The following is a 15,346-nucleotide window of genomic DNA, read 5'->3' as shown; positions in this document are numbered from 1 at the left end:
AGGGAAAGTCACCACTGGAGAAGATGATAGAATAAAATCTGTCCTCTTCAGGATATTAGTACGCATACAGTTAAAAAAAGAAAAAAGATGCAGAGGAAAGACAAAGATAACAACAATGACATAGCAATTTTTTTTTTTAAGAAAAGGAAAGAATTTACTTAACAACCTTCCTACATTTTTATTTCACCCCTCTGCTACCAGTTTGAATTACAAGCGCTTTCTATTGGATTGTGCTTTACTTTAATTAATTTTGCCTGCTTGCCCTTGATCAACAATACTGCAGTGTTCACAAGTAAACTACTGCCTATTCCAAAGCCCTGATTCCAGAAAAAAAGGAAATTCTACTTGAATTTACAGTCTGGACTCCAAACAGATTAAGTTTCTCTGATGCGACTGGAGCTCAAGCAAGCACTTAGCAGTGTCTCAGAGCGAAAGGGACTTCAGCACATACTTGATTAATTTGCCAAATTCCTTGAACCACGTTACGCCTATGCATAAGGCCAGTTCACACCCAGGTTTGCCCAGACATGTCTTCTGATTCCATTTGGATGGTCTTTCAGATGAAATTTGACAACAGCAGTTTTCCCATCAGACCTTTAGGCCTTAGAGCTGCCCATTTGCCAGCTACCCAACACATATCCAAGGTACACACACAGCAAATAAGCAGCTTTCCACCTGCATATGAGTTTCTCCCCCAAAATACAGCAACCTGATCTACATGTCACAGAATGAGACAGAAAAAAATTGCAGTCCTTACCACCAAAGGTTTGCAGATTCCAAGAGAAACTCTTCCTGGCGGCACAGATTTCAAAACTTCCACTGCCTCTGCCAAAGTTGCACTGTCCAAATACTTCTCATTGACAAACACCAAGCGGTCACCCGGTAAAAGCTCACCACCACGTTCAGCTACTCCACCTGCCACCAAAGAGCTGATCACAATGGCTGTTCTTGTTGGATCTAAGGGATCCTGAAAGAAAAAAAAAATCCCCAGAAAGGCAATGCTTATTCTGAACAGATAAAGAGCAGTTAAGCGCGTTCCTCATCTTATTCTACACAATAGAAGTTTGCTAAGACATTAAAAAGGACTGTCTACTAATACAGTCATGGCTTGCAGATTGCAAAAAGAAAGGTTTGCAGTAGGGAGATATTCTGTCACTTGCCTAATCCATTAAGAAATTTTTAATTCTAAAGCTGACTGATGCCCTGCCTGCCGTCTCCTTACATACGGAGAAACAGCCAGGCCAACCTGCAAATAAAGAAACAACACTGGCACTCTTCCACAACCCTCCATCCAGCCTGCCATGCGCTAGTGTTACATAAAATAACCATTCTGCATGCTATTCGAGAGCTTCATAGCAGCAAAAATGGTTTTAAAGATCACCATAAGATTAGAAACTCAGTTTAAAATACTAGTTTATTAAATTTAAGAATTAAAATTACAACATACAAGAAACAGCACTATGCATTTACTGAACTACTGCAGTATTGGTGCTTTGTGAAATCTGCAGGACAACTTCCAGAAATTTTCTCCACTCACGAAGCTTCCTTAAGAAAGAGCAGAGGATCGGCACCAGAAAAGCAACTAAGCTCTTTACTGAGGACACAGAGCACTGCAGTGATGAATACAGACAGAGCAATGTGAAGCAGACAGCATCATACACATTGGAGAAACTAAACTGATGAAAAGAAATTCACTTCATCACGTTTTTTTCCAGTATTTACCTTTGCACTGTTACTTCTATCATAATTAAGTCATTTCTATCACACATTCAGCCATTTAAAATTTCATCCTCAATCCAATGAAACAATCAAAAATTATTACAATATGGCAGAAAGACACTCAGAAGTCTTTTTTTTTTTTTAAGATCAGAAACCCTCCTTCTCCTCCCCCTAAGTGCTCATAAAGTTCAGAAATGTTCCTTGTACGCACTGTGTCTTCAAAAGCATAACCACGTACTATTATTCCCTCAGGACCTGCATCGTATTCAGGGCATGGGAGGGACCAAAAAATGCAGAATCCCAATCATATAGACCACCATGAATTCACACCTCAGTGTTAATTTGAAAACAGGAATGTTTTTTTTCACTCCTTATTTTTATACAACCATACACTACTTTCCAAGAGAACATTTTTTTTTTAAGGTATGTGCAAACATATGAGGCAATGAGCATAATATCTGCAAGTGGCTGAAATCAGAGGAGCGAAATTAGAGTTCAGCAGGAAGAGCCACGCTGAGGACGGATTCAAGTAATACGTACTAGTAATAATTCTCTGTTGTTCTACTGCTTAACCCCATCATTTTATAAACTTCACAAACACTGGGTGTCAGCATCGTAGGAAGAGACTTCCTTGCTAGCATCATGCCCCGATAACCAAGCCTAGGAACTTCCCTCTGCTGCACATCGCTGTTCTGCCTACCGAACGAGTGCCAGGTCGCTCGGCTGTCCAACGGCCTGTACCTCGTACAACGCAGAGTGGAAAGGATTTCATGTGTTTCAAACACCAAGCTATTCGCATTGTGTACACTTCAGGAATTACTAGAAGGCAAAAAATAAACCCCAACAAATGCAGGAAGTCCAGAAAAGTACAAAAGGATTCCAAGAAGTAAAAAAAAAAAAAAAAAAAAAAAGTTTGCTTTAAAAGAGCTGAATTTTGAAAATGTAAAGTTACTGCTGCCCTTTGTGTCCAGAGGCAGCTTTGCCTATCCTTACCAAGAAAACCACGTGCCCAACCATCCTGAGGACGGCTGAGCAGAGAAGAAATACTCCGTTTGACACAGAATCTTGAGAGGTTTTCAATTTTGGGGTTTGCTCCAACGCATAAATAACCTTTTGGACTTCTTTGCAAAACCAGGATCATGTTAGGACAGCTGTTTTGAAGCAGGGAAGGCACTGCTTGCACTAGGAAGGCTTTGCTGATAGAACCAAACCAGCAAGTTTTCTTATCATCGGCTCATCTTGCCATGGCAAGCAAGGTTTATGCTGGCTCCCTAAATGGGTGAACGCTCTCTCAGCAAAGCTGCACCTTTGCTGACACAGCAGCTTTCATACTATAACTTCTGCTGGCTTAGCTATATTGATTAAAAAACCTGAACAAAACAAAACCAGCACTCATCTTTACCTATGCACATAAGCTGACAAAGGTTTGCACGCGAATGGCTGGCCCGGTAATTATGGCACTGGCTGAGAACGTAGGAGAACCAGGCTCAACTCCCTGCTCTATCTGATCCAAAGCTTCTCTCCTTTTGGTTCCAGATCAGAGGCACTGAAGCAGGACATGGGAATACCACCATTAGCTTCTCCTGTACAGATATTCAAGGGCAGTGGCCGAGCCACCCCTTTTCTGATGACAAACAGTCCTGTTTCAATGCAAGTTTTCACTGAAATCAAAATATTTTGGCATGAATAAATCAGCGTGTTTTGATAAGATTTAGCCTAGCTGACAAAATGTTCCAACCAAGTGTAATCCTGATGTTAACAAGGAGAACGGTAAGAGCTCCTGCAAACACACGCAGCTCCCGCGCAGCAAAGGTCTGAGAGCAGCAGGGTTAGCAGCACCGCCGCGCAACACCTCACAGAGAGCCTAAGTCAGGTATCAGAACTGCTTCACAAAAAGCAGCAAAAGAAATCTGCTCAAGAAAGGGAACTGTATCAAAACCCATTGATCAGGCAAATACAAAACAAAGGTTATAACTCCACTGCTGGTTTCAAGCAGAGGGAGCTATTGTACAGGAAGAGAAGAGCAATGTAGGCTGCACGGTGACAGGGTTAAGCCCGTAATGCGGGCAGTGCTGTAAGAGCCCCACGTGTTTGTTACCAGCACCATGAATCACAACGCGACTGCCGAGAGGAATGCAACAAAAGCCACATGTGGAGACAGAGACCTACCAGATTTCAAGGTGTAATTACTGATACATATCTCTATAACTTAACGTGAGGGTGACTGCCACTGTGGGTCGCACCGTGCTTTTCTTACCAAAACAAAAGCAGCAATGGTTTTTGGGAACCTTGCCTTACAATTTCAACTCGAACGCACCCTAAGGAACACCACCTGCTAAAACAAGACAGCAGCCGTTAAATTCACATTCACGTCTTGTAAACAGTGAGTACAACTGGACAAGCAGTGCTAGCAGCCAGCTGAAAACCAGATTCTCACTTTCTGTACTAAGTGCAAGAGACAAGCTCGCCCTGGAGTGCCCTGACGGGCTTTGGGGCCACCTCCACAGTAAGAGACCCGCCAGAGCCATTCGAGGTCACTGAACGACGCTGACTGGGACTGTACGCACCTACCCTGAGGCTCTTGATTCACTTGCCTGCTGTTAAGCCAGATAATAGTGATTTTTAGTCACTACCAGTCCAGGTCCGCATTTCAGTCTGCTTTACAGCAAAGAGCCCGTTTACTTGGACACAGTTTCCAGGCAGGGAAGAACCCCTGTCCCCAAGCCCAGCGCTGAGATGTTGCAGTAATGGCACATTGCTGGGATACAGCAGGGACTCCGGGTGGATAGCTGAAGCAGTTGTTATATGCCTACAAAACCCTGTGTTACAGCAAGGAGGGAGTGTGCACAGGACAGCCCTGTGCACGCCGAACCAAGGCTGGTACCTTTAGCAAGGAACTTGTAACCCCAGCGTACTGCACGAAGGAACCTTCCGTGAACAATGAGGAGAAGGAATCGCACTGGAAAGTAAGGCTGTCCGAAAAAACTCCTCACTCGCAAGGCACTGATACAAATTCAAAAGAAAAAAAAAAAAAAGGATTACACATAAAAAAACCTGCAACTTGTATGAATAATGAAAGCTGACCACTGCTGTGCAGCAGCAGCAGCCCGGGATGCTGGCCTCCAGGTTACCCTTGGAGAAGGCAGTACGTTGTGGCTGTTGTCTTTCCCTTTGTGCTCGAGCCAGCCACGGAGTATATGAACTTGTTCAAAATAGTCACAATTTATTCACACTTAGCACACCGTATATTTAACTGCACTGAACTGGAGTTTTTCCCTTCCCCCCTACCGCTCCTCATCAAAATCCACCAATGTTTCCTGGAGGCCAGGTGTCAAATTTTTCTCCTCCTTTTCAGAGCCTCATTTGTTCTGGCTTCATTTAGCAGTGCAAAGAGTCAGGCAGGGGCCACTGCAGTTGCTGCCTCTGGGATCCCTGCGTTTGGAGCAGTACAAAGTCTCTTAAAAACCTGAGATCTGCTAAAACGTTAGGAGTCCCAGGAGGACGGAGTTAACAGAGTCCTACGTGCACCGCTGCCGGTGCGTAACCCCGCTGCGGCTCCAAGTCAGGGTCCCACCGGTGACGCTCGCCGCCAGCACCCAGCGTCCACGCTCCGTGAGCTATCCTTCGGAAACAAGTCTGGAAATACAACCAACACGGATTACCTCTGTCCATCACAGCAGAAAATTAAAATGATACCAATCTCCGACAGCAGAGGTTTCTGCAGCAGCCCCCAGAGGGCACTGCAGGCCGGCCCAGCCCAGGGCGCCCACCCCGAGCACCCAGCCAGGAGCAGGGCGCCGGGGGCCGGCTGTGCTGCGACTCGACTGGCTGTAAGCAGCTACCACATTTTCTGGGGTTTTGTTTGTGTTTTTCTTCTTTAAAGGCTCATATGAAAATGTAAGACAAAGCCACGGGTGACTGACATTTACTGCACAAAGTCACTCTCACTCACTTGCAGGCTATATTAGTTTTGGCACCGTGCAAGATCTAAATTCAGCTCGCCTGACTTCCTAGAATATTTTAGCTTTCTTCAAGCAACAAACTGCCTGCTGCCACACAAACACTCCTCTGAAAACACACATCAAAAATAGCATGGCAAAGAATCCCAAAAGAAACAGTTTGAAACTTTTTTTCCCTGTACCAATTTTGATTTATCTGAACAATTTTACAAGTGCCAATTTGTATACTGCAGGTTTTTGCGAGAGCGCCAAAACAAACACATGTTAGAGCTCAGAGGTCAGAGCAACCCAGCTTCATTACATTTTGCATGGGACCACTTCCAGGTCTAACATACATATACATATTTAAAACTCTCCAGTCTGCACTTGAGTACGATAGCAGACTGAAAGACTCCGCAGCACAGCACTGCAGCATGCTGCATGAGGAACACACAGACATCAACAACCACGAGGACCAGACGAGTGCCTTCGATGTTCATCTTACTATCAGGCACAACGAAGCGCATGAAATCATTTACCTGTATGCTCAGTGTAATGAAACTACTCCCAGTACTCATCCAGGCCCTCGTTTTGCCAAGTGCCACTCACCGCACTGCAGAACCCCCTCCACAAACGCACACCGACAGTCAGCTGGGCGCAGGAGTCCAGAAAGAACCAACCTGCACCCTTCTCCAAGCCTTTAAGTACTTCCATACTGGAACAGAGAAGAGGTGGAACCAGGTGTGAGTGAGGTCCAATCCCCTCCTTAACATGGCCTCAATTTGGGCTTGAGACCCGCAGTTCAAACCTTCTGTTCATTCACTTCTTCAGATTTACAGGAGCTGGTCTTCAGAACTGCCAAAGGTACTCAACGCCTAAAAAAACCCCAAACCATCCCTGAGTAAGTGCTCAGCTAGTTTTTGTTACACCCACCGTGCTTCACACTGCGGCCAACGACCAGCGAATTCGAGATACCGTGGGCAAGCACACGGAAACACAAAGTGTTTAAGACTTGTTTCTGCCACTTCCACTCACACGAGACTGAATCGAGCAGGACTGCTTCGGGAGAGGCCCACGCAGCGCGAGCGGCCGCTGGCTGTGCCACAGGAACACAAGCTGGCGTGCTGCGCTCACACCGACACAGAAAGGCAGCCAAGGAAGAAGACTGAACTTTGTTGTGATGTAAGGCAAAGCACTGGAAATAAAACGTAAGTGTTTATTGATCTGCAGAGAGGGAATAAGGCAAAGTATTGCAGAAGCTCTAGGGGACAGCCAGCATTAATCAAAACCTCCGTTGTGGGAAGTGTCAGCAAAGAAGCAGGAATCCACAGAGGGGGAAAAAACAAAAAGCAAACCCGAGCCACACCCAAAGGAGAAGAGAGAACAGGAAAATAGGAGTAGGTGGCTCCAGGGGTTTCCCGCAGCGGGCTTTCACCATCAGTGACCTGAAGTCGTCCAGGTGCTCTGCAGCAAGAACGAGCACGGTGGCCAGAGACCGCTCAGCGCGTCCATCCGTCTGTCCATCCATCCGTTGGGGCCAGCGGGCACGGCACAGCCAGAGCTCCTCGGCAGTTCACCCAGGCTGCAGCCAGGACGAGTGTCCCCGGGGAATGGCCAGAAGAAAGAGAGCTTGCTCACTGCTGTTCTTCTCGAATTGAAAAGATGAAAGATAGGCACTGACTACGGCAGTTTTGAAAGCGGCACTGTGCGGTGGGCTCACGTGCACGTCGCTATCTTTTAATTTATCAAACTTTTCAATCAACCTGGGGTTTCATCCACCTTTCATATTTGCTCTCAACACAGCTAAAGTCACAGGGATTACATTCATTAGTCTCCTAATACCTCAGACTTTCAGACTTCCATCTCCAGAAAAAAAACAAAAAACACACTGAATGCTGACTACAGGGAAAAGCCACTGAGATAAGGGAAAAAAAACCCTGAACTCATAAGGAAATGGAAGAAAGCCACTGTGTGATGAGATAAAAGGGAGAGAGATGTGTGGGAATAAAGAAAAATACCACCGTGCCAAGGGAAAGAGTCGTAACCTGCATAACCTGCAGCCAACGGACTTAATGCATGCTCTGAGCTTGACCAGCTTTCGGATTCAAACAATCCCTGAACTAAAAATCCACCTGGATAGTCTAAAAATCCACCCAGACAGCCAAGCAGGCAGCTCCACAGGTAGGCACAGTGACCTCAGCCCCGCTAACAGCCCGTGGCAGCACAGCACACATTGTCAAACCGAGCAGAGCTCTCCACATGGAGACCTTGCATCCTAGAGAGCAAAAAACATGAATTACGGAAAATTTGCTACAGAAAGAGCTTCAAAAGAAAAGTAGGGAGACAGGACAGGCTGGTGGTGGTAGGCTTTGTTTGGGGTTTTTTGTTTGTTTGATTTCTTCCTCCAACAAGGGGTTGCGGACAGTGACAGTGGCCAAAGAAGACTTGCGACAGCATGGATGGTGGAGAAGACAGAAGGGTGGGAAAAAGGCTGCAGGGAATTTTAAGGCTACTGGGGAAACCAGGGGAGGACAGGAAAAACTCTAAGCGCAACAGTACTATTTGGATTTGTGGAGCAGCACCTCCCAGAAGGGTGAGGCATTAAGAAAACAGAATACCTCACAGCTTCCACAAGCTTTCAGAGTTCTTCATGTTTACCCATCGGCACCAACACACACCTCGATCTCGAAAGTTCAGAGCGAGACTCTGAGCTGGCTGGGTTGAGTTTTTACGTGCCTGCTGCTCCTCCATCTCCACACACTTACTGAAAGGCTAGCACAGCTTTTAGTTAAGCAGCCCTCCATCACATAGTTTCCCCTAGTTTCATCTACATTATCTTACCCTTGGTGAGATTTGCTAAGTGTTTTATAGAAACTTTAACTACAGTTTTGGCCCTTTAAGTACTCTGCTTCTCTTGCAGGCAGAAGACATCTGTGGAATAATAATGAATTTCTTTGGTTTGGGGTTTTTTGTTTTTATTAAACGCTATTCTTTCTAGCAGGAAATGAAAAAGAACAACCAGATTGGTAGAATTCGGGGGAACAGGGAAAACATTTCTAAAGGTTAATAATAATACTGCTCAGTATTTACTTCAAGGATATGTGACAACCCAAAGAAAAACAGATGTTCTAAGTAACACTCTGCTCTCTCTGCACACTCAGGTATTGTTCCCAGCAGTGGCTGTTGCAGCTCACAACAGACGGGCTCTGTGCAGGAGCGTCACCCCTAGGACACGCCACGCCGCTCCATGCACGGGATCCCTTCCTACCTTCTCACCCAAAATCAGACTGATGATTCCCTCCAGCCCAACTTCAGGGCATGCCCAAGCCCTAACATGCCTTCCTGCATCCCAGTTCTTCAGCTTCTCTACCTACCCAAGCAATGTATTCCTGCGCATCTGTCTGTATCTCACGCTGAGATACACAGTCTCTTTGATTTCTTATTAACGTGGTTTCTGCTTTCCCAACGCCTTCAGTGCTGCCGTACTGAGGTTTGGAAACCACTAATCACGAACATCCTAGAAACTTCACCAGGAATGTGCTCAGCTGCATTCACCAGCTCTTCAGTCCTGAAAAGTAGTATTTAAGCTGAACTCCAAGAGAATTTTTCAAAAAGCTACATTGAATTCAATACATGGCACACTATTAAGAATCATTTTACAAATGAAGCAGCTTAATATGATTTAAAGGATGCAGAACTTTCCCATAGGGGGAGAGAAGCAAATCCTCCGTGAGATGAGTACCAACACAGTTGGTACTGAGGCTTACAGAACTTTGATGTTAATGAATGTGGATGGGTTGTAGAGATGGGAGAAAAGCGCCTTTATCAGTTTCCCCAGTACCAAGCTGATAGCCATTGTAAAACTGCTTTTTAATACAGCTGTGCAGCTTTTGCAAGTGAGCCACAGGTTTCCATCACATGATCAGGTGAAAATGTGCTTAACAAGGACATGAATATGCTGCTTTGTTCATGACAAACTTATCACAAGACAGACAAAGCTCAAATTATCACAAGAGGGCAAATGTTTAGGCAGCGACTTGTCCAAACATTCCAGCCTGCATCTCGCTGTTGGACAGTCCAAAATAGGAAAAAAAATCTGGTTGGATACCACCTTCCACAAATAAGTCAGTTTGCTTTTTTGTAACTCTACATCTGGAGTCTGTTTGTTTGGGGTATAAGAAGCAAAAAAAGATATTTAGAGACACTTAAATTGCTTCACTTCCTGTTGTGAATGACTGCGCAGCGATTTTGTTGTAAAAAGAAAACGATCGTTTCCCATGCTCCCTGGGAAAAGGGCAGAACAGAACCTGCTGAATGTGCAGCGAGAAAGACTTCAGTTCGACAGTAAGAAAAAAACCATGATAATGAAGACAACCCCAGGAATAAGGCAGCTGTGGAGTCCCTGTAGTCAGATCACAGTAAAAACCCGGTAAGCACTGACCCGGGAGGAGAAGGCAGGCACACTTCATGCTGCTTCAGGTCTGGGTAGCACGAAGCCCACGGTGTGGACGTGCCTGTTACTGCCGGCACGGATGTGCAGATATTTACACCCACCTCAGCACTGGTGACCCCGTGAGCTCCTGACCGCCAGGTCTCTGGGGCAGCCGGGTACTCGGGGACTTGCCCTCCAAGCACAGCATCTCCCAAGCGATCCTACAAGCCATGTCAAATGTCAGCCCTCTCCGCTCTGAACCTCGTCCTCTCTAGTTTCACACACTTCTAAAACAGCTGCTTTAAAATACTCTGACTTCAAAGCACAGTAAATTAAGCTCCACATAAAGTCCATTCAGCTTTTTGTTTAATTTGATAAAAGCTCATCAGACCATTCAAGTTGCCTTCTGGTCAATACTGCCTCAAGAAATCTGTGACTCAGCTACCTGTGGTTTTTCCAATATTTCTGTAAAACATCGCTGACAGGAACCGTTTGCCTGCGTGCACCAGGTCTTTGCTAAACACTATTTCAGGGCTACACAAAGTACCCTTTATACTAATGGGATCGCTTTTCTCTCTTAAAGTCTTCATCTTGTGTGATTTTTCTTCCCTCTCACTCTAACCCCCTGGGACCGCAGCCATTTTTATCCGGCATTTCTCCTGCATTTAACCTGCCGGCACACCATGCCCTCTTCCATTTTCACTTCTTTCTACGAAAAGGGGTTGGTCTCAATAACAGCAGCTCAGCTCCTGACTTGCAGGCTCGGAGGTTTAGCTCCAGGCTAGACGAAGTTACCAACAAGCTGGAAGCTTTCAAACCCGTTGGCGTAGCCCTCTGCACCACAGATGATCCCAAAGCACTCTACAAGCTGCGCACTGGGTCCCTCACTCACCATCAAAACCCGCTTGCCGCTAACTGTGCCAGCAACACTACATAAAAGTTAGTTAAGAGGTGAAAAAGAGAGCAACTTCTCCAAGTGAAATTACAAGGAAATTAAGGGAGGTAGAGTATATTACTTCAGAGAGAAGTTGGCCCGAGGACCGAACAGCACACCTTTTTAATGGCCGGGGGGGGGGCAGGTCCCTGCTCGAGGTGGAGCCGTACCAGGAGGCTGCTGCTCGGTCCCCGGCGGCACGACGCGAGGCCTTATCACCACAGAAAGCGGGCTGCAGGCCGAGCCTGCCGGCAGGGCCTCCCTCAGCGGGCTCGGCAGCCAGGCTTTATCAAGGAAAAGCAATGCCCTGCCTGAGAGCTTTGACAAGATCCCAACACAGCGGTGACAATAGAAAAATACACAGAAGGCTTCATTCTAATACCTCTTCGACGCTCGTTATTTAAATAAGCCATCACGGTGGGAAGGAAAAAAAAAATCCATTGAAAGCAATCATTTCAAGAAACACAGCCCGAGATCAGCCCTTCCCATCTACCTCCCCCCTCAGCAAGTATTAGCCTTGCTAGCAAGATGCCAATTTCAAACATTTTAACATTTCCTGCTAAGTATTTAGAAATTCAGACATCTGGCAAAAAGGAAGAGATATCTTTTTATACCCAGTGATCCTGTGAAGCTGAACAGCACAAATACAACCCTGTCATGACAAAAAGGCTATGTCTATTCTAGGTCTCTAACGGCATCCCAAAGTTTTAGGAACACCTGAACAGTCCTCTGAAGAGGGCCTTAATTAATAAATAAATAACGGAGAAAGCTCTGTTTTGAGCACCTAAATCGCTCAACACAGACAAAAGAAAACACAGGACAAAGTAGCAATACCATTGATTTAGCATAATTGGTATAATTAATTTGTAATTAGTTCATTAAAATATATAGGCATTGGAATTATGCTTGTGCATTTCTGGGAATATCCTGTAAGCCACTTGGGACATGCTTATCATTTGTTTGATAGATGAAACATTATTAGAAAGACAGCCCATTAAAAATTCATATACCAGAGTAATAATTTCTCGATCTCAGCACTCAGTTTTCTAAGTACTCAGAGGCCTCTTCTACCTCACTAAGAGTTTTCATTAATACTGTTTGTTCGGAGCATGACATGGGAACTGCAGCGTTTCAGACAACCGAAGCACGGTATCCTTTACACCAAGCATGCCGCCCGTTTTGAGAAAACAGATGACTGAGAGTATAAATGGTATACCAGGAGAACATTCAGCACCACATCATGTTCTATACTCAAAATTAAGATGGAAAGGTAAAAAGCCTCGTGCTTCAAAATGCTTCAGAGAACGCAGTAGTAAAATACTTGCAGGGCACCCTGAGCACCCCAGCGTCTAATTAGCATTCTTCCACTTCTGCAGCACATCTGGCATTGCTCACTGGCAGAGCAGACCCCAGCGCAAGCATGTCTGGAGGAGCAGGCTTCAGGGGTTCTTAAATACTGCAGGTAACAGTCACCAGTCCCTCACAAGCAGTGACTGAAATGGGCCAGTATACAGCGGTACTGCAACAGCATTTCAGAGATGGCATCATCATGACTTGATGGGAGTGAGAAGTAAGGCAGAATAATAGTGCATCACAGTTTTTCTACCTATCTTTCTGAAGTCCTACTGCTATTTCTGAAGTTCCATTTTGACCAACAGCTACAGAAATATTTTGATCTTAAAACCATGAATATTCACACCCCCTCCGAGCTGCGTACCCAACACCAAAGTTTCCTTAAGCTTCTGTAACGGACTGAGAGAATCACTTTGAGTGTAAATCTCCGCACCAAGAACAGCCCTTCTGCTCAGACTCACCTCTCAGAAAGTCGTTCCCTCCCAACCCTGCCTCCACCAACACTAATGGGAGTCTAAAAGGGTTGGTTTGTCACTGATGCACCTCATTTAGACGCATGAAGCTAAGCCATGTGCATATTCATCTTGGATTTGCTCATCGAGTAATCCTATGATTTTATTTTAGATGAACAGTGGATATAAGTGCAAACAGTGTACTTGCCACTATAAGCCTTGTATCTCTTTTCACAAAACAAAGAGTATGTGGCTCAAAGCTTTCATTATTTTTTAAAAGGGTAATTAAAAAAAAAAGTCAAAAACAGAGTTGGATATCCAGATCCTTTAAACCACAATTATAAACTTCACTGTAATTTTGTGCTTCTCAGCAAACTTGCTTTAGCAATTCTGAACAGTCTCCCAGTAACCACACAAATTTTTCCTCCCCTCTAATCTAGCATGGACAATTACTTGTTTTCTTTGCCCTGCACTCAAGAATATGATGGATATATTTACATAAATGCACACACAACCACAGATATCTATATAAAAATTAATCTGCAGATGATGAAAAGTGTAAAAGATCTAAGAGGCAAATCCCAAACAAAAGAGCATACTTTATACACAAATATCTTGTCTTGAAATTATAAAGATCTGAGATTAAGTGGTTTACCACTCATTTAGAATTGATTAGAATATATTTAAATTTAGCTGAAAGTATCACAACATTGCTCATGTATTTGCATCTGTGAATAAGTAAATAAAAAGCCTGTTATTAAAGCCTTCATTAATTCTGATTATATGAGAATTTAAAAGCAAATCTGTGTATTACTGCTCTGTAAAGACTCCTAGCAACTCTCCAGTAAAGCTGGCACTGTAACACAACATGTGTCAGTGAAAATGATTAACAGGATCTATTTTCAGTAATCTTAAATCACACTGGTAAAATATAGAATTAATGGTTTTGCATAATACTTCAGATATTTTTTTATTTTAATTCACCCCCAATTCACGTCCTATTGTATCAAAAATATAATTGAATTTTACATCACTTGACATTTATGCAGAACAGTTGAATACATTTTATTGAACTACAATGTTAAGGCAGCACTCAGATGTGATGTGTATATTATTATGAAGAGTGATCCAACTGTTTTATTTCCTTACAAGTATGACGGTTAGAAGTTAAAAAATATATCCTGTTGACTAGAAAAATTAAGAACATTTCATTCTGACTTCAGATTTTGAGTTTCTGTACATTCAATTGAAGCCAATATTTTGGAAAGAATAATTAACTAACTTTGGAAGAATTTTCCCCCAATTAAACACTTTTCTGTTGATTTCTAAAGAATTTAACAACTAAGCATATAACCTGCCAAAAAATGTTTCTTCTTGGAGAAATCACTTTTAAGCTATAAATGGCTACTGAAAGTCTTTTTTTTTTTTTTTTAATACTGAAAATTCTACCTTCATCTCCAGCATGCCCGTTTAATAGTTTAAGCAAGGAGGCATAATTGAAAAACTTGTTAATTAGGTTCTTCGATCTCTATTCTTATACTAATACGTTAAAGCAATTCATTAAAGCAAATTTATATTTTACAGAAACTTGAGTTTGCAACACAAATTCACCTGTGAGCCCTGACATTCCCTTTTGACTGTGAAGGGCAGTCATGGTAAAACTTTAACTTCATAAACTCTCCTTAGAAATCAGATAGTTTTGCTTTTATGGCTTGATTCAATGTCTGAAATGCTGAATCTTTCCACGACTTGAGTGGGACCACAGATTGCAGACTACCACTGCATTTATAAATAAAAGCGATTTGGGGCAGCAAGGGCAGAAAGAAAAAGACTAATTAAATATGGTACATAAGTGATGTTGCAATACCTAAGCAAGTTTTTTTGCACTACACCTGAGAAGTCATTCCAAGTTAAAACAAAATAAAACAAACTAAAAATCATCCCCCCCAACATTTAGCCATTAAACTCAGAGTTATGAGGTAAAGTCTGATTAGAAATTTTGCACTTTATCACAGTCAATAATCAGACTAGTTTTGAATAAGCTGTACACTATAGTTTATAGAGTTGGCCTAGAAATAAACTACTTTTCCCTACAGAGTTTCGGGGCCCAAGCACCAAGTTGATGACTTGACCCAATAATCAACATTACAAAACACCTTAAGGCACCATATAAGAAAAGGATCAACAGAATTTTTAATATTTAGTGATATAGAAAGTATACCTGATAGTCTAAAATGCTGAATCCTAAGCCATTTTTGTCTTTCTCTAGTTCAATAACCTTCACATCAGGAGACCATAACGCTAATTCCCCTTCTTCTTCTTCAGGATTAATGTCTTCCTCAGGTTTCACCTGAAAAATAAAAACTCTAGTTCAAATACTATGCTTTGGAGTTCTTTACAAGCACTGTTAAAAGTTTGATTATTATTAATGGCTCATACATGCCCTAAAATATGACCTTTTATTGAATTACAACTTCTTTGAACACCAAATCCAGTTTTAGATAGCGGTACCTTCTGC

General features: G+C 43.4%; 1 protein-coding gene across 7 annotated transcripts in view; it reads right to left on the bottom strand.

The window, feature by feature from the left end:
- The window catches only part of PATJ (PATJ crumbs cell polarity complex component), a 147,755-nt gene that overhangs the window by 96,784 nt on the left and 35,625 nt on the right, over positions 1 to 15,346 (bottom strand). For all 7 annotated transcript variants that reach the window (XM_048062237.2, XM_048062236.2, XM_067001724.1 and 4 more), the window contains 2 exons: positions 15,050 to 15,178; positions 758 to 967 (listed from right to left, as the gene is read on the bottom strand). In XM_048062237.2, the coding sequence (XP_047918194.2) occupies positions 758 to 967; positions 15,050 to 15,178 (339 nt within the window). The remainder of the gene's footprint in view (positions 1 to 757; positions 968 to 15,049; positions 15,179 to 15,346) is intronic.

Source organism: Anser cygnoides, chromosome 8 (genome assembly GCF_040182565.1).
Source record: "Anser cygnoides isolate HZ-2024a breed goose chromosome 8, Taihu_goose_T2T_genome, whole genome shotgun sequence".
Lineage (NCBI taxonomy): Eukaryota > Metazoa > Chordata > Aves > Anseriformes > Anatidae > Anser > Anser cygnoides.
The sequence above is the reverse complement of the archived record's forward strand: the minus strand, read 5'-3'. Positions and strand labels throughout refer to the sequence as shown.